The 16,713-nt window shown below is 43.9% G+C and overlaps 1 protein-coding gene across 4 annotated transcripts; it reads right to left on the bottom strand.

Moving 5' to 3' along the window:
- Positions 1-3,727: 3,727 nt before the first annotated feature.
- On the bottom strand, positions 3,728-16,525 carry RIT1 (Ras like without CAAX 1). 4 transcript variants are annotated; one of them, XM_063655338.1, is made up of 6 exons: positions 16,322-16,525; positions 15,764-15,912; positions 15,558-15,614; positions 10,175-10,248; positions 9,755-9,946; positions 3,728-6,520 (listed from the first exon to the last, which is right to left on the bottom strand). In XM_063655338.1, exons 2-6 carry the CDS (start codon positions 15,867-15,869, stop codon positions 6,290-6,292), a joined length of 660 nt encoding a protein of 219 aa, XP_063511408.1. In that variant the 5' UTR covers positions 15,870-15,912; positions 16,322-16,525; the 3' UTR covers positions 3,728-6,289. The 4 variants fall into 4 exon arrangements, with proteins under 4 accessions (XP_063511408.1, XP_054314274.1, XP_054314282.1 ...); XM_054458299.2 differs by having other exon boundaries at positions 16,335-16,525; XM_054458307.2 differs by having other exon boundaries at positions 16,359-16,525.
- Positions 16,526-16,713: the final 188 nt, after the last annotated feature.

The raw sequence follows: 16,713 nt of genomic DNA, 5'->3' as shown, positions 1-16,713 counted from the left end.
CTGAACTTAAAAAACAAGTTGATTGAAAAAATTTTTTTTTTTTTTTTTTTTTGAGACGGAGTCTTGCTGTTGCCCAGGCTGGAGTGCCGTGGCACGATCTTGGCTCACTGCAACCTCTGCCTCCTGGGTTCAACTGATTCTCCTGCCTCAGCCTCCCGAGTAACTGGGATTACAGGCGCATGCCACCCCACCCGGCTAATTTTGTATTTTTAGTAGAGACAGGGTTTTGCCATGTTGGCCAGGCTGGTCTTGAACTCCTGACCATAAGTGATCCATCTGCCTCAGCCTCCCAAAGTGATGGGATTACAGGCGTGAGCCACCTCGCCTGGCAAGATTTCACATTTCTGTACGAGTTTGGAAAAGGCATAACACTACCAATGACTTATTAGGAGTCTACTAAATTTACTAATTCCTTCCTTTTTGAATTCCTATAACATTTCCAGTTTGAAGCATATGACTTATTACTTTAAGACTGACCTCTAGCTGTTTTATATATACAAATTTTATTTTATTTTATTTTTTTGAGACGGAGTCTCAGTCTGTTGCCCAGGCTGGAGTGCAGTGGCATGATCTCGGCTCACAGCAAGCTCTGCCTCCCAGGTTCACGCCACTGGCCTGCCTCAGGCTCCCGAGTAGCTGGGACTACAGGCGCCCGCCACCGCACCTGGCTAATTTTTTTGTATTTTTAATAGAGATGGGTTTCACCGTGTTAACCAGGATGGTCTCGATCTCCTGACCTCGTGATCCACCTACCTCGGCCTCCCAAAGTGCCGGGATTACAGGCGTGAGCCACCGCACCTGGCTATATATACAAATTTTATCTAAGCTCCAGAGCAGGGATAATATATATATATTTTTTGGTGTGTATATATATACAATATACATATACATATAAATAAATATATTTATTAATACATATTTATATATCAATATATATATTATATATTTATATATTTATATATTATATATCATATAAAATATAATATATATTATATTTTATATAATATATATATTTATATATTATATATATTATATATAATTTATATTATATATTTATATATAATTTATATTATATATTTATATATATAATTTATATTATATATTTATATATATAATTTATATATTTATATATAAATAAATAAATAAATAAATATATATATACACACACTTTTTTTTAATACATCGTCTCACTGTTGCCCAGGCTGGAGTGCAGTGACCCGATCCTGGCTCACTGTAACCTCTGCCTCCTGGGTTCAAGTGATTCTTGTGCCTCAGCCTCCAGAGTAGCTGGGATTACAGGTGTGGGCCACCACGCCCAGCTAATTTTTTTTTTGTTTTGTATTTCAGTAGAGATGGGGTCTCACTATGTTTCTCAGCCTGGTCTCGAATTCCTAAGCTCAGGCAAACTGCCCGCCTCCACCTCCCAAAGTGCTAGGATTACAGGCATGAGCCACTATGCCAGCCCATATTCTATATTCCTCTGAATCACTCACAGCTCTTTAAAACAGTGCTTAATACATGGAAGAGGCTTATAAATACTTCACCTGAAATTCCATTACTTATTCTAACAGAGGTTACATTAGAAAATGGAATGCCATTAAGTATGAGTAATTTAATCAAAGAGGGGAACAATTTTTTTTTTTGAGATGGAGTCTTGCTCTGTTGCCCAGGCTGGAGTGCAATGGCACAATCTCGGTTCACCACAACCTCTGCCTCCCGGGTTCAAGCAATTCCAATTCTCTGCCTCAGCCTCCCGAGTAGCTGGGATTACAGGCGCCCACCACCATGTCCGGCTAATTTTTGTATTTTTAGTAGAGCGACGGTTTCACCATCTTGGCCAGGCTGGTCTTGAACTCCTGACCTCGTGATCCACCTGTCTTGGCCTCTCAAAGTGCTGGGATTACAGGCGTGAGCCACTGTGCCCGACCAGGGGAATGATTTTTTAAATCAAGTGGAAAAAAAAAAAAAAAGAGACGGAAAGAAAAATGGAATGCCACTCCTCCAGTACCTGTTTCTAGTGGACACTGACAGTTACTGACCATTCAAAAATGTTAAACAGGCAGGGTGCAGTGCTCACACCTGCAATCCCAGCACTTTGGGAGGCCGAGGTGGGCGGATCACTTGAGGCCAGGAGTTTGAGACCAGCTCGGCCAACATGGTGAAACCCTGTCTGTACTAAATATACAAAAAATTAGCCAGGCGTGGTAGTGCATGCTTGTAATCCCAGCTACTTGGGAGGCTGAGGCACAAAGATCACTTGAACCCAGGAGGCGGAGGCTGCACTGAGCTGAGATGGTGTCCCTGCACTCCAGCCTGGGCGACAGAGTGAGACTCTGTTTCAAAAAAAAAAAAAAAACTTAAATAATAATGAAGACATAAAAATCCACTTCTGGGCCAGGCTCAAGCCTGTAATCCCAGCACTTTGGAAGGCTGAGGCAGGAGGATCGCTTGAGGCCAGGAGTTCGAGACCCGCCTCTACAAAATATGTAAAAATTTGGCACAGCATGGTGGCAGGTGCCCATAGTCCCAGCTACTGAAGAGGCTGAGGCAGGAGGATCACCTTAAACCCAGGAGTTCAAGGTTACAGTGAGCCATGATCACATCACCGTACTCCAGCCTAGCAGACAGAGGGAGACTTTTTTAAACCAAAGACAGGCCAGGTACAGTGACTCACACCTATAATCCCAGCACTTTGGGAGGCTGAGGTGGGTGGATCACTTGAGGTCAGGAGTTTGAGACCAGCCTGGCCAACATGGCGAAACCGTCTCTAATAAAAATACAAAAATTACCTGGTCGTAGTAGTGCGCACCTGTAATCCCAGCTACTCAGGAGGCTGAGATGGGAGAATCACTTGAACCCAGGGGGCAGGGGCTGCAGTGAGCCCAGATCACACCACTGCACTCCAGCCTGGGTGATAGAGTAAGACTCTGTCTCAAAACAAAACAATCCATTTGTTTAACGCCCAAACTAGGTCCTCTCTACCAACACTGGTGCCCATTTACAGTAATGGAGATTAAATGACCTTCAGGTAAAAAGTTATCATTCTTGGCCGGGCGCGGTGGTTCACGCCTGTAATCCCAGCACTTTGGGAGGCTGAGATGGGCGGATCACAAGGTCAGGAGATCGAGACCATCCTGGCTAACACGGTGAAACCCTGTCTCTACTAAAAAATACAAAAAATTAGCTGGGCGTGGTGGCGGGCGCCTGTAGTCCCAGCTACTCGGGAGGCTGAGGCAGGAGAATGGCGTGAACACAGGAGGCGGAGCTTGCCGGGAGCCAAGATCGCGCCACTGTACTCCAGCCTGGGCGACAGAGCGAGACTCTGTCTCAAAAAAAAAAAAAAAAATTATCATTCTTCCACTTTTCATTTAGTGTATTTACTTACAACAACTTTAAGTAACCCTTGATCAGGTAGCAAATGTGCTGTCATTCTCCATATGTGTTTTTCCTGTCTCCTCCCAAGAGGTAATCTCTTCAAATGAAGGGGGATTCCATGGCATGCTCCCTAGCACTTGACATGGGTGTTTTGTTCATGGTGGGCACTCAAATTTTTTGAATTCATATTTTGCAGAATATCACATCTCATGGTTATGTTTTTCTTAAAACAACTCTTTTGCAATGATTCCAAAGAATATCACATCTCATGGTTATGTTTTTCTTAAAACAACTCTTTTGCAATGATTCCAAAAACTCTACCCACTGATAGGGAAGCAAAGGAAAGCCCAAGTTGTTTAAAAGTTTTGTATTATGTCATACAAACTGTCTTCACATACAAGTGCATTAAAAAAATTTTCCCCCTCCTCCTCCCCAAACATCACAGTAGACCAATTCTTGCTAATATATGACAAAGTTAAAACGTATGTCCCCTCTGAATTCTAAACAGCTAATTCTGGACATTAACATCTGGATCTTATAATTTACTGGTCTGGTATGGGCATGAACAGTTCCAGTGCCTTTCAACTTATCCCTGAATTTTTCTCTTTTCAAAGTTCTAGGCAGTAATTTTAATGCCCTCAAATTAGATAAAGCTGATTACTTAGAGCTTATAAATTAGCTACACTTTATGACACTAAGAATAGAACTATGACTTATGCATATCATACCTGTCAAACTACCTAGCACCACAAATAGAACTAATATTAATGGATGGACTAATACAAGGATCTAATATATGACAGTGATAGTCTTAAAAACACCAATTTGTTATTTTCCTTATATATAATCCAAATTCCTTTCTATCCTTCTGGCAATGTTTCTACTGCCTGACTACCTTAAATCATTATATAGTGTCAATTTCTTGCTTGGACCAGGTGGGGGCTCATGCCTGTAATCCCAGCATATTGGGAGGACTGCTTGAGCCTAGGAGTTCGAGATCAGCCTGGGCAACATAGTGAAACCTCATCTCTATTTAAAAAAAAAAAATATATATATATATATGGCTTAATGTTAATAACAATTCCCTAGGTCACTAGTAATAAGAAGCTATGCGCTTTAAACTTAAAAGGTGCTAAACCAGTTTAAATGTAAAACATTCTCATAATAGAATTGCACTGTATCTTTTTTCTACTTTGATGCTTTTCCAAAGTGCTATAGTTCCTGTGAGATTTTTGTCCTACACAGAATCAAATTCTAGGTCTTTCACTTTTGGATGGCTGAGTACCATAAAACATGATTTATTTGGTAACAAAAATGTTTCCAGGAGTTTAAAAAGGGACCACTACTCAGAGCTAAAAAAGTTCTAACAGTCACTTTTTAAAAAATCTAGTTTATCATTAGTTTTATAAAGAAAAACACAACTCTGTCCTACTTCCTCTAATAAAAATGGAAAATATTAAGATGAGCTGTGTGCTTATAAAGAGGTGCTACACAAGTCATCTTACGTTTCTAGTCGACACAAACATTACTTCAGTGACATTTAATATTCAATACAGGATGCATTACTCTTAGCATTTTTGCATCTACTCTCCGCATATAACAAGGTCAGATATCAAAACAGTCCTGATCTTAAAACAGACAACTCACTACCAATATTTAAAGCTGTTTCTTCCTAGGACTACAGTTCCTAAACTATGCACAGGGAGCAAAGTGGTATTCCCTTAGGATAAACTTGGTCAAGGCTCAGATAACCCTGAGGTGAACTTAGCAAAGTCCTTGTAAAGAAATCTTCAGATGAGAAACTCCACCTATGTGAATTTTAAAGCTTTAAGACTGACCCATTAAACAGAAATAGCAGATTTTCTCAGAGCACCGAGTCTAGTGATTGTCCACGTCAAGGAGGAACACACACAATTTTACCCACACCCCTGATGTCTCTTCTGTATGGAAAATGCAATCAGTGATGAAGGGCCAAAAAAACATCTTGCCAGCTGTAGCTCTTTTACAGAGCACAAAGTGGGAGGAAGCAATTAATATAAATGTGTTGGTGTGTGCATCTGTGGGGAAAAAATAAACCTTTACAAGGCAATGGCTGATCCAACTATGAATTTTGATTAAACACGTTTAGTAATACAGTTATGATTCCCAAAATGTCTACCTTTGAAGGTAAAAAAAATAAAACCCTGAAATGAAGCGTAAAATAAGGTTCCCAGGAGAAACCTTCATCACATTTTATGTGCTTCTGGCCGTTCTCACTTATCCCAGTGAATTTGGGCCAAATGTGTACTTCTTAGAAAAGCGAAGCTTGTACTGAGAATACTGTTCTGAACCTATCTTTTTAAGTCCCTGCAAACATATAGTCCAACTTTCCCAAATCTCACCACTCCACAGTCTGCAACAGGTGTCAGCCCCACAGGTATCTGCTGAAATTTGGCACTGATCTCATTAGCCCCAATTTCCCTACATGATTTTTGTTCAGTCTCTAGGAAGCATAGTGTGAATAGAAGAGACTGAGGTCTTTCTCTGGGATAGTCCCAGGAAATTGAAATTGAAGGATAATGTGGAGTGCAGAGCCAAAAACTTCCCTTGTGAACTTAGTCGAACACACATGGTATACATATTCTCCTGGGTATAAACAAATTTACATTAATTAATTAATAGCGCAACAGAACCCAAAACATTGGTAGATCAAATTCTAATGTGACAATTTAAAAGCAGACAGTGCTCCACTGGGTTAATAAATCATACTTAACTAAGAGACAATACTTTAAATACCACATCATTAAAAACTCCTAGTAGGCATGTCCCTCTTATCAGTTAGGAGAAAGAGCAAGCACCATACTCAGTACTGCAGGTTACTGGACTGCTTTGATACAGCACTGCAGTTCACAGATAAACACTTCACATCTTCTCTTCAAGTTACTGAATCTTTCTTCTTCCGGAATGGTGATTTTAGCCTCTTCCATACACTGTTTTTGGGCTTAGATTTTTTCTCCATGGCCAGTACTGCCTCCTTTTCTTTCCTACGTATCTCCCGGACAAGGGCATGGAAAACGTCATCAATATAGTAGCGGTATGCAGCAGATGTCTCAAAAAAGGGACAGCTGAATTCTCGGGCCAAGGCCAATCCTTCTTCCTTGGTGACCTTTAAAGGCAAAATATGAGAAAAAGTAATGGTGAAAAACAATTAAATTGTCCAAAAACCTGAATGCACCACCACCTTAACACAAAGAAAGCTTCTCAACTCTGGAAGTGTTCAAGCATATAGCACTAATTTTTGTAATTTTAGGAGGCTAGATTACTTCTAAGGTTTCTTCTGCCTTCAAATGATGATTCTATTTCTAGTCAACTTTTTTTTTTTTTTGAGACAGTTTCGTTCTTGTTGCCCAGATTGGAGTGCAATGGCGTGATCATGGCTCACCGCAACCTCGGCCTCCCGGGTTCAAGTGATTCTCCTGCCTCAGCCTCCTGAGTAGCTGAGATTACAGGCATGCACCACCACACCTGGCTAATTTTGTATTTTTAGTAGAGACGGGGTTTCTCCATGTTGGTCAGGTTGGTTGTGAACTCCTAACCTCAGGTGATCTGCCCACCTCGGCCTCCCAAAGTACTGGGATTACAGGCGTGGGCCACCGTGCCTGGTCTCTAGTCTATTTTTAAGATACTTTTTGGAACAGGGAATAGTTTTAGATATCAAATACACAATCTTAATTTTCCCCATACTTTTTATTTTAAGAAAGAGAAATAGGCTGGGCTTGGTGGCTCACACCTGTAATTCCAGAACTTTGGGAGGCTGAGGTGGGAGGACTGCTTGAGCCCGGGAACTTGAGACCAACCTGGGCAATATGGTGAGACCCTATTTTTACAAAATTTTAAAAAATTTAGCTGGGGCCGGGAGCGGTGGCTCACGCCTGTAATCCCAACACTTTGGGAGGCCGAGGCAGGTGGATCACTTGAGGTCTGGGGTTCGAGACCAGCCTGGTCAACATGGCAAAACCGTGCCTCCACTAAAAAAAAACTAGCTGGGCATGGTGTTGGGCACCTGTAATCCCAGTTACTCGTGAGGCTGAGGCAGGAGAATTGCTTAAACCTGGGAGGTGGAGGTTACAGTGAGCCGAGATCGCGGCACTGCACTCCAGGTGTCGCACTCCAGCCTGGGCAACAGAGCCAGACTCCGTCTCAAAAAAAAAAAAAAAAAAAATTAGTTGGATGTGGTGGTATACACCTGTGGTCCCAGCTACTCAGGAGGCTGAGGTAAGAGGATCGCTTGAGCCCAGGAGGTCAAGGCTGCAGTAAGCCATGTTTGCGCCACTGCACTCCAGCCTCAGTGACAGAGCAAGACCCTGTCTCAAGAAAAAAAAAAGTTGGGTGCGGTGGCTCACGCCTGTAATCCCAGCACTTTGGAGGCAGAGGTGGGCGGGATCATGAGGTCAGGCGATCGAGACCATCCTGGCTAACACGGTGAAACTCCATCTCTACTAAAAATAAAAAAAAATTAGCCGGGCATGGTGGCAGGCGCCTGTAGTCCCAGCTACTTGGGAGGCTGAGGCAGAGGTTGCAGTGAGCCAACATCATGCCACTGCACTCCAGCCTGGGTGATAAGAGTGAAACTCTGTCTAAAAAACAAAACAAAACAAAAAAACGCTGGGTGCAGTGGCTCACATCTATAATCCCAGCACTTTGGGAGGCCAAGGTGGGTGGATCACCTGATGTCAGGACTTCAAGACCAGCCTGGCCAACATGGTGAAACCCCATCTCTACTAAAATACAAAAAGTAGCTGGATGTGGTGGCAGGCACATGTAATCCTAGCTACTCAGGAAGCTGAGGCAGGAGAATCGCTTGAACTCAGGAGTCAGAGAGGTTGCAGTGAGCCTAGATTGCGCCACTGCACTCCAGCCTGGGCAACGGTGAGACTCTGTCTCAAAACAAAATTAAAATAAAAATTAAAAAAAAAAGAAAGCTGGGCGTGGTGGCTTACACCTGTAATTCCAGCACTTTGGAAGGCCAAGGTGGGCAGATCATGAGGTCAGGAGTTTGAGACCAGCCTGACCAACACGGTGAAACCCCATCTCTACTTAAAAATACAAAAATTAGGCCAGGCGTAGTGGCTCATGCCTGTAATCCCAGCACTTTGGGAGGCCGAGGCAGGCGGATCACGAGGTCACGAGATCAAGACCATCCTGGCTAACACAGTGAAACCCCATCTCACTAAAAATACAAAAAATTAGCCAGGTATGGTGGCGGGCGCCTGTAGTCCCAGCTACTCGGGAGGCTGAGGCAGGAGAATGGCATGAACCCGGGAGGTGGAGCTTGCAGTGAGCAGAGATCGTGCCACTGCACTCCAGCCTGGGTGACACAGCGAGACTCCGTCTCAAAACAAAAAATTAGCCGGGCATGGTGGCATGCACCTGTAATCCCAGCTACTCAGGAGGCTAAGGCAGGAGACTCGCTTGAACCCAGGAGGAGGAGGTTGCAGTGAGCCGAGATTGTGCCACTGCACTCCAGCCTAGGCAACAGAGTGAGACTCCGTCTCAAAAAAAAAAAAGAAACACAAAGGAAGGGAAAGAGATATATGCTTACACTAAAATATTGAAAACTATTAGGAGCCCATAATTGATACATCTAATTATGGATATGCCATAATTTCTACTTTTGGACAGTTAGACTGTTTCTCATTTTCTGCTACCATAAATGGCCTTGCAATGAACATGTTATATATAAATCCCTAAAAATTTTTTCCAATGGAGATTAACAGAGAAGCATTATGAATTTGACTAATATCAAACTACTTCCAGCCAGGTGAGGTGGCTCACACTTGTAATCCCAACACTTTGGGAGGCCAAGGCAGGAGGATCACCTGAGTCCAGGTGTTCAAGATCAGCCTGGGCAACATAGTGAGATCCTGTCTCCACAAAAAGTAAAAACAATTCGCTGGGAGTCGTGGCACATGCCTGTGGTCCCAGCTACCCTCAAAGCTGAACTGGGATGATTGCTTAAGCTGGGGAGGTAGAGACTGCAGTGAGTTGTAGCCCCAACCTCACTGCAACTTCCACCTCCCCAGGTCAAGGGATCCTCCCACCTCAGCCTCCCAACTAGCTGGGACCACATGTGCATGCACCACTATGCCCAGCTATGTTTTTTTGTATTTTTTGTAGAGATGGGGTTTCGCCATGTTGCTCAGGCTGGTCTCAAACTCCTGACCTTAAGTAACCTGCCCACCTTGGCCCCACAAAGTGCTGGTGTGAGCCACCTCACCCAGTCTGATTTTCTATTTTAAGGCAAAAAAAATCTGTAAGCCAAGCCAAGAATCTGTAAGCCAAGAAACAAAAATGACTAATTGTACAAGATTATAGACAGTATTTTCTTCTCTATCCTCACCTGTCTTAGCTGTTTGAGATCTGACTTGTTTCCCACAAGAACCACAGGTGTATCATCTGTACGTCGGACTCGATAAATAAGCTGTTTAAACTCACGAACTTCATGGAAACTTCGACGATCCGTGATAGAGTAACAGATGATAAACCCTTCTCCTGCCCTCATATACTGGTCCCGCATGGCTGTAAACTCTGCCTAGAGGGAAACAAGGGTCATTATGTATTGACGCAATCTAGCGCAACTACACACACAATTAGCTATTTCTTTCAGATTAAAGAAAATGCATGTCAATTACCTGCTATCCTGAGTCAGAGTGCATGAAAAATTAAGAGAGATAAACTAGTGATCTTCTCTGCGTAGGACTTCCCCTCCCCTTTGCTAGAGTAAAAAAGCCTTTACTCATAACATTCTGGGATTTAATACCTGTCCAGCTGTATCCAAAATGTCCAGATTGGCAGGCTCATCATCAATACGGATCCTGATCTTATAAGCATCTTCTACAGGAGGGAAGAAAGGTGTACTATAAAGTCATAAATGCAGGAAGAAATGCCTATTTAAAACTCATCTTACAGAGTAGTACATTGTATCCAAATTCGTTAAATGCCCACATTTTCTCAGGAAGCATGCTAAATCCACTGAGATACATAAACTGAGTCTTCAGCTGAAGTTTTTTTTTCCACATAGGTGATGATGTAGTTTATTCATAGCTGAAGATTTCGCCTACAATTCTAAGCTAAAAAAGGATTCTGAGAAGATGTCTTTCTTAAAAAAATTAGGCCAGCTGGGCACAGTGGTGACTGCCTATAATCCCAGATACTTGGGAGACTGAGACAGGAGTATTGTTTGAGCCCAGGAGTTCAAGACCAGCCTGGGCAACACAGCAAGAGCTCATCTTTTTTTTTTCCTGAGACAGGGTCTCACTGTCACCCAGGCTGGAGTGCAGTGGTGCAATCTCGGTTCACTGTAGCCTTGACTTCCCAGGCTCCAGTGATTCTCCCACCTCGGCCTCCCAAGTAGCTGGAACTACAGGCGTGCTACCATCATGTCTGGCTAATTTTTTGTATTTTTGGTAGACATAGGGTTTTGCAATATTGTCCAGGCTAGTCTCGAACTCCTGGGTTGAAACAATCCTCCTGTCTTGGCCTCCCAAAGTGCTGGTATTACAGGTGTGGGCCACTGCACCCAGCGGAGACCCCATCTCTTAGGGGAAAAAAACAGAAATTAGGCCTGAAAAGTAACTTTACCATTTATTAAATAGTTATTATCTACCAAATATTATACTAAGTAGCTTATATATATTAATTCTTCAATAATCACAATAATTCAATAAAGTAGGCATTATTACCTCCATTTTACAGCTAAAGAATTCAACTTGAAAATATTAATGTCTTCTCTAAATTAGTTAATTAGTGACAGAATGAGGATTAAAACCCAAGACTGCTGAACTGAAAAGCATTATTAACCATGTGTTATACTTCCTCCTCATTACTACAAAAAAGGAAAAAAAATATAATTCACTTTTTTTTTTTTTTTTTTTGAGACAGGGTCTCACTCTATCACCCAGACTGGAGTGCAGTGGCATGATCTCGGCTCACCACAACTTCTGCCTCCCAGGCTCAAGGGATTCTCCTGCCTCAGCCTCCTGAGTAGCTGGGATTACAGGCACATGCCACTACTGCCCAGCTAATTTCTGTAGTTTTAGTATAGACAGGGTTTCACCATGTTGGCCAGGCTGGTCTTGAACGCCTGACCTCAAATGATCCACCTGCCTCAGCCTCCCAAAGTGTTGGGATTACAGGCGTGAGCCACCGCACCCGGTCTAATTGACTATTTTCTAAATAATCCACAGTTTCGTAATTTCTCTTTTCTGAAAGCAAATTTCTTTATGCATATTACTATAGTAATCTTGGAAAATATAGAAAATTAAAAAGAGAAAAAAAACCACTCAATATTTCATTCACTTAACAACTGCTGCTTACATCTCAATGTATTTCCTTTTAACATTTTTTCTTGAATTCCTGCTTCTGACTCTTCCTCAAAGATGAAGAGCTCATTAAATCAATGCTTCTCAATTATTCATTAGGATTAGTGAGTTGTGAAATGTACTTAATGGGCCGGGACCAGCATTAAAATAAACAAGCAGAAACGTAAATAAAAATAGAAAATACCAGGCCGGGCGCAGTGGTTCACGCCTGTAATCCCAGCACTTTGGGAGGCTGAGGTGGGTGGATCACCTGAGGTCAGGAGTTCAAGACCAGCCTGGCCAATGTGGTGAAACCCCATCTCTACTAAAAACACAAAAATTATCTGGATGTGGTCACAGGCGCCTGTAATCCCAGCTACTTGGGAGGCTGAGGCAGGAGAATCGCTTGAACTGGGAGGCGGAGGTTGCAGTGAGCCAAGATTGTGCCACTGGACTCTAGCCTGGGCAACAGGAGCAAAATTCTCCATCTCAAAAAAAAAAAAAAAAAGAAAATACCAGAGTGGGTGAGGTACGGTGGCTCTCACGCCTGTAATCTCAGTGCTTTGGGAGGTCCAGGAGGGAGGATCACTTGAGCTCAGGAGTTTGAGACCAGCCTGGGCAACAGAGCAAGACCTCATCTCTACTAAAAAACCAAAAATATTAACTGGGCTTAGTGGCCTATGCCTGCAGTCCCAGGTATTTGGTAGGGTGAGGTGGGAGGATCACTTGAACCCAGGGGGTCCAGGTTGCAGTGAGCCAAGATCACAACACCGCACTCCAGCCTGGGCAACAGAGTGAGACCCTGTCTCAAAAAAAAAAGAAAATATCAGAGTGCACCAGATGCAGTGAGGTAAAGTTTCATAATATTTTAGCTACACATACACATGCACTTGTGTATATAATTTATATATACACATGCACACATTCATATGCTTTTTTTTTTTTTTTTTTTTTTGAGGCAAAGTCTCACTCTGTTGCTCAGGCCAGAGTGCAGTGGTGCAATCTCGGCTCACTGCAACCTCTGCCTCCTGGGTTCAAGGAATTCTCCCACCTCAGCTTCCTGAGTAGCTGGGATTACAGGCATGCAGCAGTAACACGCCCAGCTAATTTTTGTATTTTCAGTAGAGACGGGGTTTTACCATGTTGGCCAGGCTAGTCTTGAACTCCTGACCTCAGGTGCCTAGGCCTCCTAAAGTGCTTCAATTACAGGATTACAGGCTTAGGATTACAGGCGTAAGCCTCCGTGCCCGGCCTTGTATGCTTTTATATCTCTACCAGTTACAATGTAAAGTTTTTCTGAGTTTACAGCCAGAGCTGGAAATCAAATGCACTAAATTATAAACTCAAGAACAGAAACCTCATCTTTTTGATCACCACTGTACCCTGAGGGTAAGCAGTGCTTGGCACATAATAGAAACTCAGGAGACATAAGTATTTGCTGTTGAATCAGTTAATATTGCCAGGAGAGTAGTTAACTGGAGGAAAATTGATTAAAACAGATAACTCTTACAGGAGACGAGTATTTGAGTTTTACTTTAAAGAAAGGAAAAGATGCGGCCGGGCGCAGTGGGTCACGCCTGTAATTCCAGCACTTTGGGAGGCTGAGGCAGGCGGATCACGAGGTCAGGAGATCGAGACCATCCTGGCTAACACAGTGAAACCCCATCTCTGCTAAAGCTACAAAAAATTAGCCGGGCGTGGTGGCGGGCGCCTGTAGTCCCAGCTACTCAGGAGGCTGAGGCAGAAGAATGGCGTGAACCCGGGAGGCAGAGCTTGCAGTGAGCCAAGACCGCGCCACTGCACTCCAGCCTGGGTGACAGAGCCAGACTTCATCTCAAAAAAAAAAAAAAAGAAAGGAAAAGATGCTTCTGGACGTCTCAAGTAAATATGCGTAAGCCCTAAATTCATTTTATTCCTAGAACTCCCGCCATAATTTGAATCTCTGAACAATGTTTTTTTATTTTTTTGAGACAAAGTCTCGCTCTTATCCCCCAGGCTGGAGTGTGATGGCGCTATCTCCGCTGACTGCAACCTCCGCCTCCCAGGTTCAGGCAATTCTCCTGCCTCAGCCCCCGCAGTAGCTGGGATTACAGGCACCCGCCACCACGCCCGGCTAGTTTTGGTATTTTTAGTAGAGATGGGGTTTCACCATGTTGGCCAGGCTGGTCTCGAACTCCTGACCTCAGGTGATCCACCCACCTCGACCTCCCAAAGTGCTGGGATTATAGGCATGAGCCACCGCGCCCGGCCTGAATCTCTGAACAATGTTCTAAATTTGATATAGTACATGAAAAAGTCAAGACTTTTTCTATTTTTCCCATCCCTGGAATCATCTGCTGTATGAAATGACCATACCAAAGCTGGGCCACCACAAAACATTATTGGCTTTGTGGGAAACAGAGCAGCAGAGGCCTGACCCAATGGAAATCCTTCCTAGAGAACTAGGATCATAGCAAAGAGTGTCACATACTGAAAATAACAAGGCCGGGTGCAGTGGCTCACGCCTGTAATCCCAGCACTTTGGGAGTCCGAGGTGGGGGGATCACGAGGTCAGGAGATTGAGACCATCCTGGCTAACACGGTGAAATCCCATCTCTACTAAAAATACAAAAAAAAATTAGCAGGGCATGGTGGCGGGCGCCTGTAGTCCCAGATACTCGGGAGGCTGAGACAGGAGAACAGCATGAACCTGGGAGGTAGAGCTTGTAGTCAGCCGAGATCGTGCCACTGCACTCCAGCCTGGGCAACAGGGTGAGACACCGTCTCCAAAAAAAAAAAAGAAAAAGAAAATAACAGTACAGCTGACTTTCTGTGCCCTCTCCCATTCCCACATCCATTTTCCTTTCATATTAGGATATAAACCCTTAGAATCAAACCTGCTTCCTTATGGTTTAGGAATAACAGTAATGTTCTTAGTCTTTGTAGAGACTAGCAATTAAAAAATAAAAAAGTCAAAGCAAACAAAATGACTTTTTTACTCTACTAGCGTTCTGCAACAAGAGTTAAGGACCATAAAAGACATCGGAGGGCTGGGCGCGGTGGCTCACACCTGTAATCCCAGTACTTTGGGAGGCCGAGGTGGATGGATTACTTGAGGTCAGGAGTTTGAGATCAGCCTGGCCAACATAGTGAAATCCCATCTCTACTAAAAATACAAAAATTAGCTGGGTGTGGTGGCAGACGCCTGTAATCCCAGCTACTCAGGAGGCTGAGGCAGGAGAATTGCTTGAACCCGGGAGGCGGAGGTTGCAGTGACCGGAGATCGCGCCATTGCACTCCAGCCTGGGAGACAGTGTGGGACTCCATGTCAAAAAAAAAAAAAAAAAAAAAAAAAAAAAAAAGACATGAGAGAAGACATTACTATGTAATGAACTGAAGATATAAGGAAGTAAATGAAGAGCTCGAAGTGCAAGATGTCCAGGCTTGGCATGTCTGGGTTGTAAGAGTTCAGCAGCCTGGCTCTACTCGTTTTTCTGCTTCCTTTTGTGGAAGTTCAAACCAGCTGACTCACAGTTACTGAGCGAGTCTCAAGTCATACCCTTAGAGAAGTGACAGCAAGAAAAGGCTTCGTTAAGTGGCCCTTATACAACCATAAAAAAATACAACAAAGAGAGTTGTCCCATTAATGTTCAGTAAGAGACTAAGACTAAAGATGGCTTATGACATAAAGTCTGAAAAAAAAGAAATATTCAGTTGCTTACCAATTGCTGATACCCTTGTTTCTAAATAAATCTGAATTAGACTCCAAAAAAAGCTCAAAATATAAATAGTTAGAAACCACTGATAGTCATTAAGATATTTTTATGGGGTATATTTGGAAATATAAGTGATGATCTGGCTTACCAATGGTGGGATCATGATCTTCTGGGAATCGGTGGCTGATGAACTGCATGGTCATGGCTTCAAAAGAAGAAATAAAAGTCAAATCCTCACAAAGGTGACCCACAGAGAGAATTTTAAGTATTAACATTGCAAGATAGCAAGTATCCCATCTGGTCATTTAAGTACTTTTCATCCATGCTTCCTGTCAAATGGAAAATGTTACCTACCACTCTTCCCTACACCACCAGCACCCAGCATCACTAGTTTGTACTCCCGTGAGAGCCCAGCGGGGCTGCTACAGCAGCTACCAACTGGGCGAGTTCCAGAATCCATTGTCCTCTTGGGGCCTTCCTGGGCTGCCCCGAGGAAAAGCCACCTAGAAAAGGAGGAGGAAATGCTTAATCCAGGATGGAGACACCATGGCGACAGCCCTCAAGCCAGTGCCTTACCTTTCCATACATACTCTGGCCTGTCCCTCTTGCTCACCACTGCACCCTTTCTGGTGGCCCTAAGAAACCCCCCACATCTTCACCCTCCCTCCTAAACAGTTCAGTCACATGACACATCACAGGTTTTACTTTTTCCAAAGAGAAAAATAAAAAGATACAAATAAATTTAGGTCCCGGCACAGTAGGGACAAGGAGAAAGTTTTGGGAAGAAAGGGATGCGGTCCCTTAGGCCGCAGGAGTCCTCTCACGTCTGCGGTACCCGAGGTTCCGCCCCCTCCCCATTCTCCTCCGAACCCCCTCCCCACCCCCAGCTGCTCCTCCGTCGCCACTCCCCACCCCTCTGCCTCACAAGCCGACGCCCTGCTGCTCCTACTGGTCAGTGGGGACTGGAACACCACAGCCGGTCAGGTCACGCACTTCGTCTTCCTTCACTCGCGGAGGGTCCGGCACTGACCTGTGACCCCTCCCGCAGCCGGGTAAGATGGCGCCACCGGCGCCCGAGTCGCGGAAGGAGGGGCGGGGCCACTCAGTGACGCCCACAGCCTACCCCGCCCTCTTCCCTCCCCTCCCAGGTCCCTAAAACCCAGTTCCGGGACTCACCGCTGAAGGCCCTCTGGTCACCTACCCAACGTAGGGTGTATGCACTCACAGACAAGGGTATTTAATCACGAGTAGAAAGTAAATTATTTACACAAAAGGGAAGGGAGTACGTGGTAAGAGACATGCAG

This window comes from Pongo pygmaeus, chromosome 1 (assembly GCF_028885625.2).
Source record: "Pongo pygmaeus isolate AG05252 chromosome 1, NHGRI_mPonPyg2-v2.0_pri, whole genome shotgun sequence".
NCBI lineage: Eukaryota > Metazoa > Chordata > Mammalia > Primates > Hominidae > Pongo > Pongo pygmaeus.
This window is presented reverse-complemented; position numbering and strand designations above follow the sequence as displayed.